This window comes from Scyliorhinus canicula, chromosome 12, assembly GCF_902713615.1.
Source record: "Scyliorhinus canicula chromosome 12, sScyCan1.1, whole genome shotgun sequence".
Classification (NCBI taxonomy): Eukaryota; Metazoa; Chordata; class Chondrichthyes; order Carcharhiniformes; family Scyliorhinidae; genus Scyliorhinus; species Scyliorhinus canicula.
In genome coordinates this window covers 161,069,442-161,086,969 of record NC_052157.1, presented here as the reverse complement: position 1 = coordinate 161,086,969, position 17,528 = coordinate 161,069,442, and the positions used below count along the sequence as shown (strand labels likewise).

General features: G+C 50.0%; 1 protein-coding gene across 2 annotated transcripts in view; it reads right to left on the bottom strand.

The window, feature by feature from the left end:
• Positions 1–15,855, bottom strand: part of LOC119975152 (phosphatidylinositol transfer protein alpha isoform-like) — an 81,193-nt gene extending 65,338 nt beyond the window's left edge. The window contains exons 1-2 of one of the 2 annotated variants that reach the window (XM_038814732.1): positions 15,821–15,855; positions 15,555–15,585 (exon numbers count right to left, since the gene is read on the bottom strand). In XM_038814732.1, the coding sequence (XP_038670660.1) occupies positions 15,555–15,585; positions 15,821–15,840 (51 nt within the window). In that variant the 5' untranslated portion in view covers positions 15,841–15,855. Of the gene's footprint in view, positions 1–15,496; positions 15,516–15,554; positions 15,586–15,820 lie in introns of those variants that run through there. The other variant, XM_038814733.1, reaches the window with a different exon arrangement.
• Between the last annotated feature and the right edge of the window lie 1,673 nt (positions 15,856–17,528).

The window sequence follows — 17,528 nt, the reverse complement described above, 5'->3', positions numbered from 1 at the left end:
CACAGACACTCAGCAATAACCTGCTCACAGACACTCAGCAATAACCTGCTCACAGACACTCAGCAATAACCTGCTCACAGACACTCAGCAATAACCTGCTCACACACACTCAGCAATAACCTGCTCACAGACACTCAGCAATAACCTGCTCACAGACACTCAGCAATAACCTGCTCACAGACACTCAGCAATAACCTGCTCACAGACACTCAGCAATAACCTGCTCACAGACACTCAGCAATAACCTGCTCACAGACACTCAGCAATAACCTGCTCACAGACACTCAGCAATAACCTGCTCACAGACACTCAGCAATAACCTGCTCACAGACACTCAGCAATAACCTGCTCACAGACACTCAGCAATAACCTGCTCACAGACACTCAGCAATAACCTGCTCACAGACACTCAGCAATAACCTGCTCACAGACACTCAGCAATAACCTGCTCACAGACACTCAGCAATAACCTGCTCACAGACACTCAGCAATAACCTGCTCACAGACACTCAGCAATAACCTGCTCACAGACACTCAGCAATAACCTGCTCACAGACACTCAGCAATAACCTGCTCACAGACACTCAGCAATAACCTGCTCACAGACACTCAGCAATAACCTGCTCACAGACACTCAGCAATAACCTGCTCACAGACACTCAGCAATAACCTGCTCACAGACACTCAGCAATAACCTGCTCACAGACACTCAGCAATAACCTGCTCACAGACACTCAGCAATAACCTGCTCACAGACACTCAGCAATAACCTGCTCACAGACACTCAGCAATAACCTGCTCACAGTCACTTAGTTTGGGTTCCGCCAGGGTCACTCAGCTCCTGACCTCATTACAGCCTTGGTTCAAACATGGACAAAAGAGCTGAATGCCGGAGGTGAGATGAGAGTGACTGCCCTTGACATTAAGGCAGCTTTTGACCAAGTATGGCATCAAAGAGCCCCAGCTAAACTGGAGTCAATGGTGTCATGTGTGAGTACCTTTAAGAAATGGGTGTTTATAAATGGGTGTGTATATAAATATCTGGAGTGAGGGTACCTTTAAGAAATGGGTGTTTACTACTGCAGTGGTGTCAGAGTGAGTGGAGCTGGGCTGTCTATCAGCTTTTTACTTTTTGTTTTAGTCTGTTTGCTGCAGGGTGTGCTTTAGCTTCGTTTTCAGAGCTGGATAGCTGCAGTCACAGCCAGAAGGGGTATGAATCTCTCACTGTAATCTAAAGACTGTAAATCGATTCTGGTGATTTAAAACTAATAACAGCAGTGACTTTAACCTGATGTGCTTCTGGTCAAAGGTGTTTTAAGTCTTATGGATGCGAAAAGGAAAGCTTAAAGGATTACTTAGTGTTGTATTCTTTGGGGGTTGTATTTGAATTGATGGTTGCTAAGATGTTCACTGTATGTTTCAAAATGGTTAACGTGAGTTCATAGAATAAACATTGTTTTGCTTTAAAAAATATTTTTCCATTTCTGCTGTACCACACCTGTAGAGTGGGCCGTGTGCTCCCCACACCACAATCTATTAAAAGTTGTGGGTCAGGTGAACTCCATGATACACTTTGGGGTTCTCTAAACCCTGGCCCATAACAATGGGAATCAGGGGGAAACTCTCCACTGGTTGGAGTCATCCCCGGCACAAAGGAAGATGGTTGTGGTGGTTGGAGGTCAATCATCTCCGCTCCAGGATATCACTGCAGGGGTTCCTCAGGGTAGTGTCCTCGGCCCAACCATCTTCAGCTGCTTCATCAATAACCATAATAAGGTCAGAAGTGAGGATGTTTGCGGATGACTGCACAATTTTCAGCATCATTTGCAACTCCTCAGGTAATGAATCAGTCCATATCCAAACGCAGCAATACCTTGACAATATCCAAGTTTGGACTGACAAGTGGCAAGTTACATTCATGCAAGGGCCAGGCAATGACCATCTCCAACAAGAGAGGATCTAACCATCACCCCTCGACATTCCATCGCTGAATCCCACACAATCATCATCCTTGGGAGGGGGGGGGTTTACCATTGATCAGAAACTGAAATGGACCCAGCCACAGTAAGAATGTGGCTACCAGGGCAGGACAAACACTATGAATCCTGTGACGAGTAACTCACCTCCTGATCCCCCAAAGTCTGTCCACCATCTAGAAGACCAAGTCAGGAGTGTAATGGAACATTCTCCACTTGCCTGCATGAGTGAAGCTCCAACAAAACTCAAGAAGCTCAATACCATCCAGGACAAAGCAACCCGCTTGATTGCTCCTCCTTCCACAAACATTCAAACCCCCCCCCCCACCACCGATGAACAGTGGTAGCCGTGTGTACCATCTACAAGATGCACTCACCAAGGTTCCTTAGACAGCACCTTCCAAACCCTCGACCACTACCATCTAGAAGGACAAGAGCAGCAGATACCTGGGAACCCCACCAGCTGGAGGATCTCCTCCAAGTCACTCACCACCCTGACTGGGAAATATATCGGCCGTTCCTTCACTGTCGCTGGGGCAACATCCTGGAACTCCCTCCCTAACAGCACAGTGGGTGTACCTACACCTCAGGGACTGCAGTCGTTCAAGAAAGCAGCTCACCCACCACCTTCTGAAGGCCAACTAGCGATGGGCAATAAACATTGGCCTAACCAGCGACGCCCACATCCCGTAAATGCATCAAGAATTTAAAAAATCTCTGTGCAGCTTATCACAAAGGGGTTGGGTTGCTTTGGGAGAGGTCAGCTCAGTGAGTGAATGGAATACAGGAGAAACAAAGATATGGTCTTTCTATTTTTAATGTGGTTAAACACTGATTGATGTACCCGATTAACAATGTGGTGTGAGTAAAAGTGATGTATCTGAGGAGGAGAAATGAAAATGGCAACATAAACTAAATGGTAAACTTTAAGAGTGGGGCAGAAGCAGAAACACACAAGGTTTCACACACAATCTTTGAAAGAGGCAGTTGAAAAGAGAGAAGTTGTGTAGGCTGTTGGGAAGCTTACAGGATCCTGGGGTTCAAACAAAGAAACCGAGAGCACAAAAAACCAAGGAAGTCTCACAAAATCCTCAAAGCACTGGTTAGGTTTCAACATGACGGAGGTCAATCCTGGGTGGAAAGTTCTCGGAGAGGGTGCGGAGGAGATTTACCAGGATGGTACCGGGGACCAGGGACTTAAGTTAATGTGGAGGGAGTGGAAAAGCTGGGATCGTTTCACCCGAGAACAGAAATTGTCGCGGGAATAGATGCTTAATGGAGGCTCATGAGTGGTTTTGAAACAATAGCAAGAAACTGCGTCTGGTGGCAGAGGTCAGTTATCAGCAGACACAGACTTATGGTCAATGGCAAAAGCAGCAGAGAGGATTCCAGTCATCCAAAAGCACATTTAATAGTAACTTTCCAAAGGAAATTTGGCATTTGTTGAAAAGAAAACATTGGGAGAGCTATGGGAATAAAGAGCAGTGGAGTGGCACTAACTGGATGCACTTTCACGGAGCTGGCCCACACACACAACAGGCCGAGTGGTTTCCTTCTGCAGACTTCTCCAAAAATAAACTTCCTAGCCAAATTCCGAATCAGCATCAAAGGTGGCTGCAGGCAGCAGTGAGGAGCAATTGGTGGTGAGTAAACAAATCTTAAATATAACGTGATTGTGGTGATGCGCATTACACAACTGTCATTATCTTCACTATTAGTGCGGTCCTTATACAGGCAGCTTGCGGTAGGGGCTGATTAATAACGGTTTCAGACCAGAAGTTACTATATTGACCGCATTCATTCCTTCCACATATCGAGGTGGGAAAGATGTCCAGTTAGATAGTGTCGTCAAAAACATTTGAGAAACAAATGAATGTGATAGGGAAACGTTTGGGTTATTTTGCATGGATGAAATTTCATTGGGCTGAATGGACCTTCTTTAGCCAGAGCTCCCTGGCGATGTTTGCAAGCTGGTAGTGGGGTGGGATGATAGGCCACTCATTCACAATACAGGTTTGACCATTAGTGATTCTAAACAGGATGTGTGAGCGTTGCGTTGACAACAGATGTCAGGTAGAGCAGACAATGGAGAATCAGACTGAATATAGAAGTGAAAAAACGCAGCGGAAAAGCGAGCAGAGAGCATGAAAAGAGACCAGCAGCTAACATAAAAGATGATCCCAAGGTCTACTGGTAGCATATAAATAATAAAAGGGTGGGAAAAGAATGAGCAGGGCCGATTAGTGATACAAAAGAGAACTTGCAGGAGGCAGGAGAAATAGCTGAGTTATTAAACGAGCACTTTGCATCTGTCTTTACAAAGGAAGATGTGGAGATGCCGGCGTTGGACTGGGGTGGGCACAGTAAGAAGCCTCACAACACCACATTAAAATATGACAGGTTTATTTGAAATCACTGGCTTTCAGAGCTTTGCTCCAGGTGAAGTGACCCGATGAAGGAGCAGCGCTCCGAAGTGATTTTAACCTGGTGTTGTGAGACAAGTTATTTACCCAGAGGGGAGGTAACTGGGACACTCGAGGAATTTACAATTGAGACGGAGGAGGCGTTAGAAAGGTCATCTTTACTTCAAATTGATAAGGTGCCAGGACCCAATGAGATGCATCCAAGGGCACTGATGGGAGTGAGAGTAGGAATTTCAGAGAGACGAGAGATAATCTTCCCGTCTTCTTCAGACACCGGGATGATGCCGGAGGATTGGAGAATTGAGAATGTCACACCCTTGTTCAAAAAGGGAGCGAGGATAAAGGCAGCAACGACAGATTAGTCCGTTTGACTTCAGTGGTAGGGAAACTTCTGGAAACTACAGTTTGGGACAAAGTCCATAGTCACTTAGACAAGTGCAGGATAATTAAGGAAAGCCAGCATGGATTCATTAAGGGAAAATCATGTTTAACTACTTGCTGGAGATTTTCTGAGCAGGTAACAGAGAAGGTTGATAAGGGCAATGCTGTTGATGTGATGTATATGTATTTTCAAAAGGTATTTGATACAGTGCCACACAACAGACTTGAGAGCACAATTCTAGCTCACGAAATAAAAGGGAAAGTAGCCACTTGGATAAGGAATTGGCCGGGAGACAGGAAAGAGAGAGGAGTGCTGCATTCAGACAGTGCGGTCCTGCCCCGACCCTCCGACACTGCAACACTTACTTAGCACTGCACTGAGATTGTCGGCCTGGGTTATGTGCTGTGGTCTGGAGTGGGCCTTGACCTCCATGAACACCACCCACTGAGCCTCAGGTGACACTGCAATGCGAGGCAATAGTGCACCATGTATAATGCTTTCCAATCCGATATCCATCTTTGGTGTAATAACCTTATTTAACATCCAACATTAACTGCTAGGTTCCCCGCGATGAGATTGCAAGAGTGTGGATATCGGGACTTTATTAATCTACGATTGAAAAGACGATCACAGCATGAACCGCCTCCATTGGGAAAGGGGAGAACCGGAAATCGGGATGGAAAAGGAGAGCAAGAGAACGGGGCAGAATATTATACATCTGCATTACACCCCTGCCCCCACAGTTACTGTGTATGCGTGGGAGTTAGCGAGTATAATACAAAAGGTCAAAACAAACAAGTGAACAAATCCAGCTTAGTGCTGCTGGTCACTGCAATCAGCTGAGCAACAAAACATGAAGTTGGCGATTCAAATTGTAACACACAAAGAATAGAATGACAGCACCCTGGGAAAAGTAGTAATCTAAGCAGATAAACCCAGGATTACTCTCTTTAATTCTCTTTTGGGTATTTGAGTTTTGTTACAGTCCACTCACTGATCTCCCAGCTGCAGTTACAGCTGAGATGATTCTTTGGGCAATTTTATCTTTGCCACCCATTAAAGCGCTGGTCTCTATTGCACGATTGCTTGAAAATTAAAAGCTTGTGAACGCTTATGTAAGTTCGAGGACTTTAAAATGAGCAGTCAGTTGGATTTCCTTGGCATTTTACTGGTTAGAGGCTAGCCAGCATTATAGATGGAGTTTGACAGGGCTCATTGCAGAGGGCCAGGAACTAGGTGTCGGAGAATGCAGCAAGGTAGAAGCCCTGTTACATCACCTATAACCGACAGTGTATTAATCACCTAATTACTGGAGAAGGATCACAGAATTGTTTCTGTGCAGAGGCAGGCAATCATTCAGTCTATCCTGTCTGTGTCTGTACTGGCTCTCTGAACGAACAACTCACCCTGTGCCATTTCCCCCGCCTCTCCCAGTAACTCTACACATTCTTCCCATTCAGATAACAGTCTAATTCTCTGTTGAAAGCCTCAATTCAATCTGCCTCCACCACACTCACAGACAGTACATTCCAGGCCCTAACCACTCGCTGTGTGAATCTGCCTCCACCACACTCACAGGCAGTACATTCCAGACCCTAACCACTCGCTGTGTGAACCTGCCTCCGCCACACTCACAGACAGTGCATTCCGGATCCTAACCACTCGCTGTGTGAATCTGCCTCCACCACACTCACAGACAGTACATTCCAGGCCCTAACCACTCGCTGAGCGAAAACATTTCTCCTCAAGTCACTTTTGCTTCTTTCACTAATTATTTTAAATCTGCGCCCTCTCGTTAACGACCCTTTCCCGAGGGGAAACCATATGCTTCATCTCTCAACCTGCCTCGGCACAGTACACAAAGCAAAGAGGGTGAAGTGAAGAATCAGGGAAGGACTGGGAGGAATTTCCAGTTGATCGGGAAGATGATTAAAACATTTCATTGAGATATGAAAATTGTAACATGATATATTGTGAACTTTACTTCAAAAGTAGAATCAAAAGGACCCAAATGAAAGTTAGTAACAAGTAACAGGTAATAGAATATTTATTTCCCAAAGCAAAGGTACTGGGGGTTTTACAAAATATACTCCAGTGAGTCAGAGGATTTGAAGGATCAGTTTAGAAAAAATAAAAAAGTCTTGCATTTCTAGAGTGCCTATCATGACCTCCATAATCTTTTTTACGGTCAGTGATTTTGAAATGTAGTCTAATCAGTGCTTTCAAAATACTTCTTCCCTAAACCCAGTTGGCAACTGGGCGATCTTCAGGGCCCACGCCACCTTCACTTACCCAGTCTATCCTGAGTCAAGGCAGCGTTTGGGATACTAAGGTGCGAGAGGGGGGGAAAATCATCTAGTTTTCCGGATTTTAAACACCAACCAGTGGCCCCTGATGCAATGAATTAATGTCAGCATTGAGCGAGGACGGGATCAGACATACCTGTGATTTCCTATCTGTAAAGGTTCACTGTGTAGGGTTACATATGAAGAATAGTTACTCATAAGAGACACTGAGGGCTGCCAACAACTGTGAACCTGTATTCATGGTGGGACTCTGCCTCGAGGAAAAAGAGAAGGAAGATCGAAGGGAGGATATTACAGGGAGAGAGCCGTATGTGGTTCTTACAAATAAAACAGCCTTTAGTCTGAGGATAGCGATATGCAAATTTTGATTTAGAATAGGCTTAAATGCAATTCAATTACTTTTTTAAAAAAATATTTAGAGTACCCAATTCATTTTTTCCTATTAAGGGGCAATTTAGCGTGGCCAATCCACCGACCCTGCACATCTTTGGGTTGTGGGGGTGAAACCAACGCAGACACGGGGAGAATGTGCAAACTCCACACGGACAGTGACCCAGAGCCGGGATCGAAACCTGGTCGTCGGCGCCATGAGGCAGCAGTGCTAACCACTGTGCCACCTGGCACAGGTTGTTTTCCAAGTATTAGGTGGTTTGCTATGTATAAAGAAGTGGGCAATTCAGAAACCCTCCAGGTGGTTCGCACAGTTGCTTCACAGCTCCAAGTGTAGCCATCTGGGATGGCCACTTCCAGAATACAAAATGGATGTTTGCAAAGGCTATAGGAAACTATGGACAATGCTAAGAAAGCAGGCAGGCACAGAGCCTGGATGCGTATTGGAACTCAGCTCCCAGACGAGACTGAAACTGTAGGTCAATTAGCATATTGATAGCCCATCTCTGGGAACAAAGGAATGACATTCGAGTAACCGATACCAAGGCAGACACCCCGGCGCCAGAAAGACACAAACAAAGCCAGGCCAACGGCCACCAAAGACATGCCCAGCCATCAGGGCACCCACCCCTTTATTGGTCAAGATCAATACGAGTGATCAAGATACGGCCCAATTCATCGGGGCCAAGTTCAAGGCCGGCCCAAAAGCGCGTTAAGCCCCTTCGGGTAAAAGAAGAAGCCTCCGAGAGAGAATTGCTCTCTTGGACTCGGCTCTCAAAGCGGAGAGACCCGTCCACCAGCTGCAGCAGAAGCAATAAGTCCAAGGTCAACGCTCGCTATCAGACGGACGACCTTAGCTGTTCTCCTGTTACCTCCTCGAACCCAACAACCTCAGATCCGAACAACGGCCATTGTTTCTCTGACTGAGTGGGCACCCAAAGTCAAGTATAGGCGTTAGAGATAGTTTAGTTTGTGGTATTTTGTGCATGAGTAGATATTACTGTGCGTGTAAATAAATAGTATTGGCTTTGAACTAACTAACTGGTGCATTGGCTCTTTGATCAGTATTCAGGTTTGAACCTTGTGGCGGTATCGAAAGATACCTGGCGACTCTAGAGCAAACGTAATTAGGATTAAGGGAGGCGACTATATTGACCGCTGTATTTATAACCAGATAAACAGAGCAACATTTACTGGCGACTCTGCCGGGACTCGACCTAGAAGTGGCCTAGTCAGTCTGAGAGAACCCAACATTTGAATTAGAATCCAATTGGAAAAAGAAAACGACAAGTGTAAGACCGATACTGATCAAACCATCAAGATTCGGAAGTGTGTTATTTGCATGTGTACTAACAGGGATATAAGGTGAACCTGAGAGATTTTGTTGCATAAAACTGTCGGGAGTTTTGTAGGCCGGAAATTAGCGTAAGCTGTACCCGTGTTTACATCACCACTTTATCACCCCCTGTTCCAAATTCAGTAGAGGCCCCAGAGATAGCGAGAAAAACTGGCAATGAAGGCAATGGAACGCCTTATGAACCCCCAAGAATTCGAGGTCGCAGCGACCAGTAGAGTAGGACAGTGTCCCGTATCGGAAGAGAAAATCAGAAAGTACCTCAAAGGGAAAGGATGGCCCCTTTGGAATGAATTCTGCGCGATTGATGAAACAGATCCTGGAAATATAGGGCATACTTGGTGGGAGAACCTGTCAGAGATTCACAAGAGCAGCTTAGGGAAAGCTCGCAAGCCAATGGCAATCGTATCCCGCTTGGCACAATTGCGAGGCACAGAGGAGGTCGTGAGGACGCTCCGCAGAGAGATTGAGGAGAGAGACAGGAATAGTGAAGGAGATGTGAGCGAATATGAGAGAGAGAACAGGGAACAGAGAGAGCAGTTAGCGGCGAGGGACAAAGAGGTGGCTGATGCCAAGCGGGCACACCAATCTTGACTCGCCCATTTGAGTAGTTTTCAGTCCCAATATGACAAAGCCTACCAAGACATGCAACGCACGGTATTGGTAAGACAGGAGACCGAACAACAGGTTGAGCAGTTGCAGAAACAGTGTAACGACTTAAAAGCAGCCCTACGAGCACTCCACACATCCACGACGGAACAAAGGCAGAGCTCGGTACACCACGCAAAGAGCCGGAACCAAATTGCAGAACTGCAATCTCTGCTTTCTGTTCAGAATGGGTTCTAAACAAGTTAAATTTGGCCAGGGTGGTGGAGCAAATGAAGGGAGAGTTTCGGAGATGGGATGCACTCCCGCTGTCGCTGGCAGGGAGGGTGCAGACTGTAAAGATGACAATCCTCCCTAGATTTCTGTTTATTTTTCAGTGCCTCCCGATCTTTATCCCACAGTCCTTCTTCAAAAGAGTTAACAGGATGATCATGAGCTTTGTCTGGGCAGGAAAATCCCCGCGGGTGAAGAAGGCGATGTTGGAGAGGAACCGCAGCGAGGGAGGGCTGGCTTTGCCGAGTCTGATTAATTATTACTGGGCGGCCAACATCGCTATGATAAGGAAGTGGATGGTGGGTACGGGGTCTATTTGGGAGCGGGTGGGGGCGGCTTCGTGCAGGGGCTCCAGCTTGGAAGCCCTGGTCACGGCTCCTCTACCGCTGCCACCAGCCAAGTACTCCACCAGCCCGGTAGTGGTGACGACCCTGCGGATATGGGGCCAGTGGAGGAGGCATGTTGGGGAGATGGGGGCGTCTGTCTGGGCGCCAATCTGCGACAACCATCGGTTTGCCCCCGGCAGAATGGATGGGGGGTTCCGAGTATGGCGGCGGGCGGGGGTGGGAAGGGTGGGTGATATGTTCCTGGAAGGGAGCTTTGCGAGTTTGAGGAGAAATTTGGGTTGGTAAGGGGAAATGATTTTAGGTACCTACAGTTGCGGGACTTTGTTCGTAGACAGGTCCCATCTTTCCCACGCCTCCCGCCAATGGGGATCCTAGACAGAATAGTCTCTAGGGGGGGAAGAAGGGGAAGGTAGAGTCTCGGGTATTTATAAGGTGCTCATGAGGAAGGGTCCCAGACAGAGGAACTGAAACTTAAATGGGAGGAGGAGCTAGGCGGGGAAATGGAAGACGGGCGGTGGGCAGAGGCCCTGAGTAGGGTAAATTCGACCGCAACATGTGCTAGGATCGGGCTGATTCAATTTAAGGTCGTTCACCGGGCCCATATGACGGTGGCTCGGATGAGCAAATTCTTTGGGATAGAGGACAAATGCGCTAGGTGCACGGGAGGACCAGCGAACCACGTTCACATGTTTTGGGCATGCCCTAAGCTGAGGGGGTACTGGGAGGGATTTGCGGGGATCATGTCCCGGGTGCTAAAAACAAGGGTGGTGATGAGTCCAGGGGTGGCAATTTTTGGGCCTTTGCTTCCCTGATAGCCCAGCGACGAATACTATTGGCGTGGAGGGACTCAAAGCCCCCGAAGACTGAGTTGTGGCTTGCGGACATGTCGAGTTTCCTGGGTATGGAAAAAATTAAGTTCGCCTTGGTATGTTACGATTGAAGTATTGGAAGTACATGGATGTTTGCACATTTTTGCCTTTTTTGCTTTCTTTCTGTTGATGTTTGTAACTGTTTACAAAGCCAAAAACTACCTCAATAAAATTGCTTATTAAAAAAAAGAATGGGTTCTAGAGCACGTTTGGACCCCAATTAGACCAAGAAAACTGCCCCGATTGACAGGAGTTAAATGAAACAGCCCACAGATATGTACCTGGCACATGTACACAGGAAAAACCCCATAAATGAAAAGCACCCCAACCCCCGACTGCACATGCAGAACACACCCCTATGAACCCTGTCACCACACAGCGCCAGGCCACAGCAGAAGGAAACCCAGATTTCCTATACACTACCCCATTAACCGTCACTCAATTAAGGGACACGTGTGAGAAGATTACACCGTTCCTACCCACATCGGACCCCCACCAGTTCTTTGCAAGAGTAAAACAGCAGGCGACCATGTACAGCCTGGATGAAAAGGAGCAAGTGAAGCTCACAGTTTAATCCTCGACCCTTCAGACGTGGCAGCCCTTCCCAACCCACAAAATGTAGGAGGAGGCACACTCCAAGAAATGCACACAGCGATCCTGGACGTGATTGGCTATAACAAAGGAGACCCCGTAGAAGGCTTAAACAAGTGTAGGCAGACAGAGCACCCCACAGCGTTTGCTGGAAGCTTGTGGATACATTTTACTGCGGTGTTCGGAGAGTTAGCACGTGACCATTTGTCCCCAGATAATATGGCCAAATGGACTCGAATCCCTGTCTCTCATGCGACAGAGCCAGGACAGAGAGCTTGCGCACATTACGACCCCTCAGACGAGGCCCACAACGAGAAACGGGTTTTGAAAAGATTGTCCCGTGCTTGGGAGCAGTCCATCCAAGGTAAATCAGCGTATGGTTAAGCAGAGGAAGAGCAGGCAGACATGTATCCAGTTATGGCGCACCAGAACCCCGCATGGGTAAATGGGGGCCAGAACGGCCCAGGGCAGACCAAATCCCAGGAGTGTTATAATTGCGGCCAATTAGGACACTTCGCACGAGAGTGCAATGCGCCCCAGAAGCAGCAGAGAAACCAGCAGACAGGCACCCTAAATAGGAATAGGGCAAAGCCAATTCACAGTGTTAGCGCCCGTTCTGATACCCCAGATATGAACGGCACCGAGTGACGGTGTTCGGACTCCCCAACTTGGGTCTGCGACACCCTTTGGGACAAATCCAGTAGACCGGTAGTGGCAGGCACACTCCGAGGACACCCCGTGGAATTTCTTTGGGACACAGGAGGGTCCCGTACCACGATAAATTCCTCCACATTGTTTCAGCGAGACACATGGCCCACCACGGACACCATTACTCTCAGCAGTTTTACAGGGCACATACAGCAGGGACACATCACAGCCCCTGTAGCCATTCAGATAGGGAACATTAAAACAAAACACCCCGTAGTTCTGGTCGACCTACCCCAGACAGCCGAACACATTTTAGGAATTGATTTTATGAGCTCTCACAATCTATCATTCGACCTCGTAAATGTGTGGAAAATGACAAAGGCAGATCGAGCCCCCGCCACGCTCACAGTTGGAGATTATGAAAATAGGATCAGCGCAGTAGGAGACTTCTGGTTCGACCCTCGAGCCATTAGTCAGAACAAAGAAGTTAGGGGAGTCCTGCAGCAACACAAAGCAGCATTTGCACAGCACAAGCACGACTGTGGCAAGATCGCTGGCTTGGTGAATATTACAGGTCCTGACCCCAGACACCCAAAGCAGTACGGTTTTCCCAAGAAGCAGAGGAAGAAATCTTTAAAATGATACAGAGTCTGCTTGATCAAGGTGTACTCCGATCAGTAGCCTCCACGAACAATGCCCCAATTTGGCCTGTCAGGAAACCCGATGGATCATGGCGACTGACCATTGATAATTGGGCACTAAATAAAGTAACCCCAGTAGCAGCCCCCACCGTAGCCACAAGTTCAGAGACCATGCTCAAACAGGGACCACAGTCAAAACAAATTTCGGTTTTGGACATTAGCAACGGCGTTTGGTCCATTCCATTGGATAAAGCGTGCCAATACAAATTTGCATTCACATTCCAGGGACATCAATATACGTGGACGTGCCTTCCACAACTCCCCCTCCATTTTCCACCGACAGCTGGCTAAATGGTTTAGCAAATTTTTCGCGACTCGATTGTCTGGTCCAATATGGAGATGACTTGCTACTACAGACTGACACAAAGAAAGAGCACATTTTGCTTCTCGAAGAACTATTAGGACTCCTACAACAAATTGGCTGTAAAAGTGAACCCCAAGAAGGCCCAGATTTTACAGGACAAAGTGATTTACTTCGGAACAGTAATCACACACGGCAAACACGAGATCGAGCAGAAAAGAATCGGCTCGATCGTCAAATTACCCCTGCCCCACAATGTCACAGCCCTCCGGTCATTTCTAGGACTGTTTGGCTACTGTAGAAACCACATCGACGGTTTTGCCACAAAGGCAGCGCCCCTATCCGAACTTCAAGAAGCAGGCACCTTGGGAATGGCTTCCACATCACACGGATGCCGTGGATGTTTTAAAAAGAGCCCTCAGCACAGGTTACAGGTCCCGGACCCACTCCCCCCCCGTACGCAATTGAAGTTGCAAGCACCGACTGAACCCTTTCGGCCGCACTCCTCCAAGAACGATATGATCGTTTAGGCCCTGTGGCATACGCCTCATGTGTGTTAGATCCAGTCGAGCAAGGATTTTCTGCCAATGAGAGGCACCTGCTCGCAGTTTTTTGGGCAGTACAGTACTTCACCTACATTACAAGACTCAACCCCATCACCATTCTCACTGAACACACCCCAACACAACTCCTACTCGATGGTAGACTTAAGGATGGCAGAGTCAGTCAATTCCGTGCAGCCCGTTGGACCCTTCTCTTACAGGGACGGGACATAACAGTTAAGAGGACAAAGACCCATACTTTCCTCGCTGATAATCTACAGTATGCAGGCACCCCACACAAATGTGAAATCATCTCCACTAAACACAACACAGGACCCTTTATACCCAAGTCAGCTCCCCCGAAACCAGGAACTTCACCCCAGAGACCCCAGCCCACAGAAACATGTGCATCCCTTAGAATCTACGTGGATGGCTCCTCCACAGTTTTAAACGTCAAAAGGATTATCGGTTGCGGTATCTATGTAGAGGACGCGCAGGGACGCGCATTAGAAGATATTTCGTTAAAATTGGCAGGACATTTAGGCTCGCAGGCAGCAGAACTGGGAGCCATGGCGTACATTGTAGACCACCATGACTAGTTTCCCACCCCAGCCGACATATACTGACAGTCAAAATGTCTGCAACAGTTTAACCGAATTCCTACGCCACGGAATCTGTAGTAGGGCAGCAAATCATGCTCGCTCTACACAACCCCAGTTAATTCCTCTCCCCCAAATTTGCCGGACCGTACTCCATCTCTGACAAAGTCAGCCCCTCTGTAAACAAGATCACATATCCTAATGGCAAGTCTGCGCGGTTCCACACAAACCAGCTTAAGGCTCGCAGAATAACCATTCACACCACGTGTGTGTGTGTGTGTGTGTGTGTGGCAAGAACCCGCGAATTCCCAAACCGACACTGCAAAGAGGGAAAGTCAGAGGGGGCCTGGCTCTACCAAACCTACAATACTACCACTGGGCAACGGCAGAAAGAGTGAGGGGATGGGTACAAGAACCCGACACAGATTGGGTACAAATGGAGGAGGCATCCTGTAAGGGAACAACCCTCCGGGCCCTGGCCACAGCAACACTCCCATCCTCCTCAACAAGGTACACAACGAGCCCAGTGGTAGCGGCCACGTTGGGAACATGGAGCCAGTTGAGACAGCACTTCGGGATAAACAAAATGTCCCTTATGGCCCCCATCTGCGGCAATCACAGATTCCCCCCAGCCATGCTAGACACCACCTTCAAAAGATGGAGGCGACACTGGACAAACTGACAAGGAAGTGGAAACTATCAAGAGGACAAGAATGGAGACACCTCCAAATAAAGCACTTCCTCCGCAAAGAGACAGTAGGGTACCCCGGGGCCCCAGAAAGCACACTAGTAGAGGACCTGATAGGTACAAGCAGCGAGAAGGGGGGGGGGGGGCTACATGGGAAAATATACGGACAGCTACTGGACAGAGCCCGAACACCACTGGACAGGACCAGACAAAAATGGGAGGACGAACTGGGGACAGAGTTAGGATGGGGACTCTGGAGCGAAGCACTGAGCAGTGTGAGCTCCACCTCCTCCTGTGCAAGGCTCAGGGGGGATATCACAGACCGATCCAGAGGGCAGCAAAATGTACATAGTTATTCAAATGAAGGAGAAAACAAAACTCTCAGCAAAATAAAGCAAATTAGCGTGGGCAAGAAAAATGTAATGTATATAAGTAACAACTGTTTATAAATGAGAAAAGCCAATAAAAAGATTTTCAAAAAAAGATTTGACCCAAATTACCATTTAATGAAGTTAAACGCCAGTGAAAGACAAACGTGAATGGGAACGGATCACTCACCTCATCCACAGAGACCGGCAGGATTATCCGACTGCAAGAGAATAAATAAACAAATAAATATTGGCGCGCTCAAAACAGAACACACAGGCCACCAGTTTCACACTTTCCCCCTCTCTGATCAAACACAGCCCCATCCTCTCAACATAATTTTTCATTCTATCAAATTGAAATTTGTCACAAAACCCCTTCCATGGCCGATCCTGCTAACTTATTCCACCTGCCACCTCCCCCCCCCCCCCCCCCCCCCCCCCCCCGCTTCATCAAACCTGGTGACTGGGAGGAACATTCTCCATGACACCTGGTCAAGGTGCTACATCAGGCCATTCAAGCCTATACCACAGTGCTAGTGTTTCTCCACATTAGCCTAATCTCCCCCTGTCCTCTATCCCTCATCGCCTCATGTGTTTATTCAGCTTCCCCCCGAATTGTGTCTATTCACCTCGAGCACACCCCGCCACAGCGAGTCCCGCATTCTCCCCACTCCCCGCGGGGCCAGCGTCGCGTCCTCCCCGCGGGGGCCAGCGTCGCGTCCTCCCCGCGGGGGCCAGCGTCGCGTCCTACCCGCGGGGGCCAGCGTCGCGTCCTCCCCGCGGGGGCCAGCGTCGCGTCCTCCCCGCGGGGGCCAGCGTCGCGTCCTCCCCGCGGGGGCCAGCGTCGCGTCCTCCCCGCGGGGGCCAGCGTCGCGTCCTCCCCGCGGGGGCCAGCGTCGCGTCCTCCCCGCGGGGGCCAGCGTCGCGTCCTCCCCGCGGGGGCCAGCGTCGCGTCCTCCCCGCGGGGGCCAGCGTCGCGTCCTCCCCGCGGGGGCCAGCGTCGCGTCCTCCCCGCGGGGGCCAGCGTCGCGTCCTCCCCGCGGGGGCCAGCGTCGCGTCCTCCCCGCGGGGGCCAGCGTCGCGCCCTCCCCGCGGGGGCCAGCGTCGCGTCCTCCCCGCGGGGGCCAGCGTCGCGTCCTCCCCGCGGGGGCCAGCGTCGCGTCCTCCCCGCGGGGGCCAGCGTCGCGTCCTCCCCGCGGGGGCCAGTGTCGCGCCCTCCCTGTGGGAGCAAGTCCCACATTCTCCCCCCCCCCCCACTCCCCGTGGGAGCGAGTCCCACATTCTCCCCCCCCACTCCCCGTGGGAGCGAGTCCCACATTCTCCCCCCCCACTCCCCATGGGAGCGAGTCCCACATTCTCCCCCCCCCCCCCACTCCCCGTGGGAGCGAGTCCCACATTCTCCCCCCCTCCCACTCCCCGTGGGAGCGATTCCCACATTCTCCCCACTCCCTGTGGGAGCGACTCCCACATTCTTCCCCCCCACTCCCCGTGGGAGTGAGTCCCACATTCTCCCCCCCCCCCACTCCCCATGGGAGCGAGTCCCACATTCTCCCCACTCCCCGTGGGAGCAAGTCCCACATTCTCCCCACTCCCCGTGGGAGCAAGTCCCACATTCTTCCCCCCCACTCCCCGTGGGAGTGAGTCCCACATTCTCCCCCCCCCCCCACTCCCCATGGGAGCGAGTCCCACATTCTCCCCACTCCCCGTGGGAGCAAGTCCCACATTCTCCCCCCCACTCCCCATGGGAGCGAGTTCCACATTCTCCCCCTCCCCCCACTCCCCATGGGAACGAGTCCCACATTCTCCCCCCCCTTCCACCCCCCCCCCCCCCCCATGGGAGCGAGTCCCACATTCTCCCCCCCCACTCCCCATGGGAGCGATTCCCACATTCTCCCCAGTCCCCGTGGGAGCAAGTCCCACATTCTCCCCCCCCACTCCCCATGGGAGCGAGTTCCACATTCTCCCCCCTCCCCCCACTCCCCATGGGAACGAGTCCCACATTCTCCCCCCCCTTCCACCCCCCCCCCCCCCCCCCCCCCCCCCATGGGAGCGATTCCCACATTCTCCCCACTCCCTGTGGGAGCGAGTCCCACATTCTCCCCGCCCCACTCCCCATGGGAGCGAGTCCCACATTCTCCCCCCCCACTCCCCGTGGGAGCGAGTC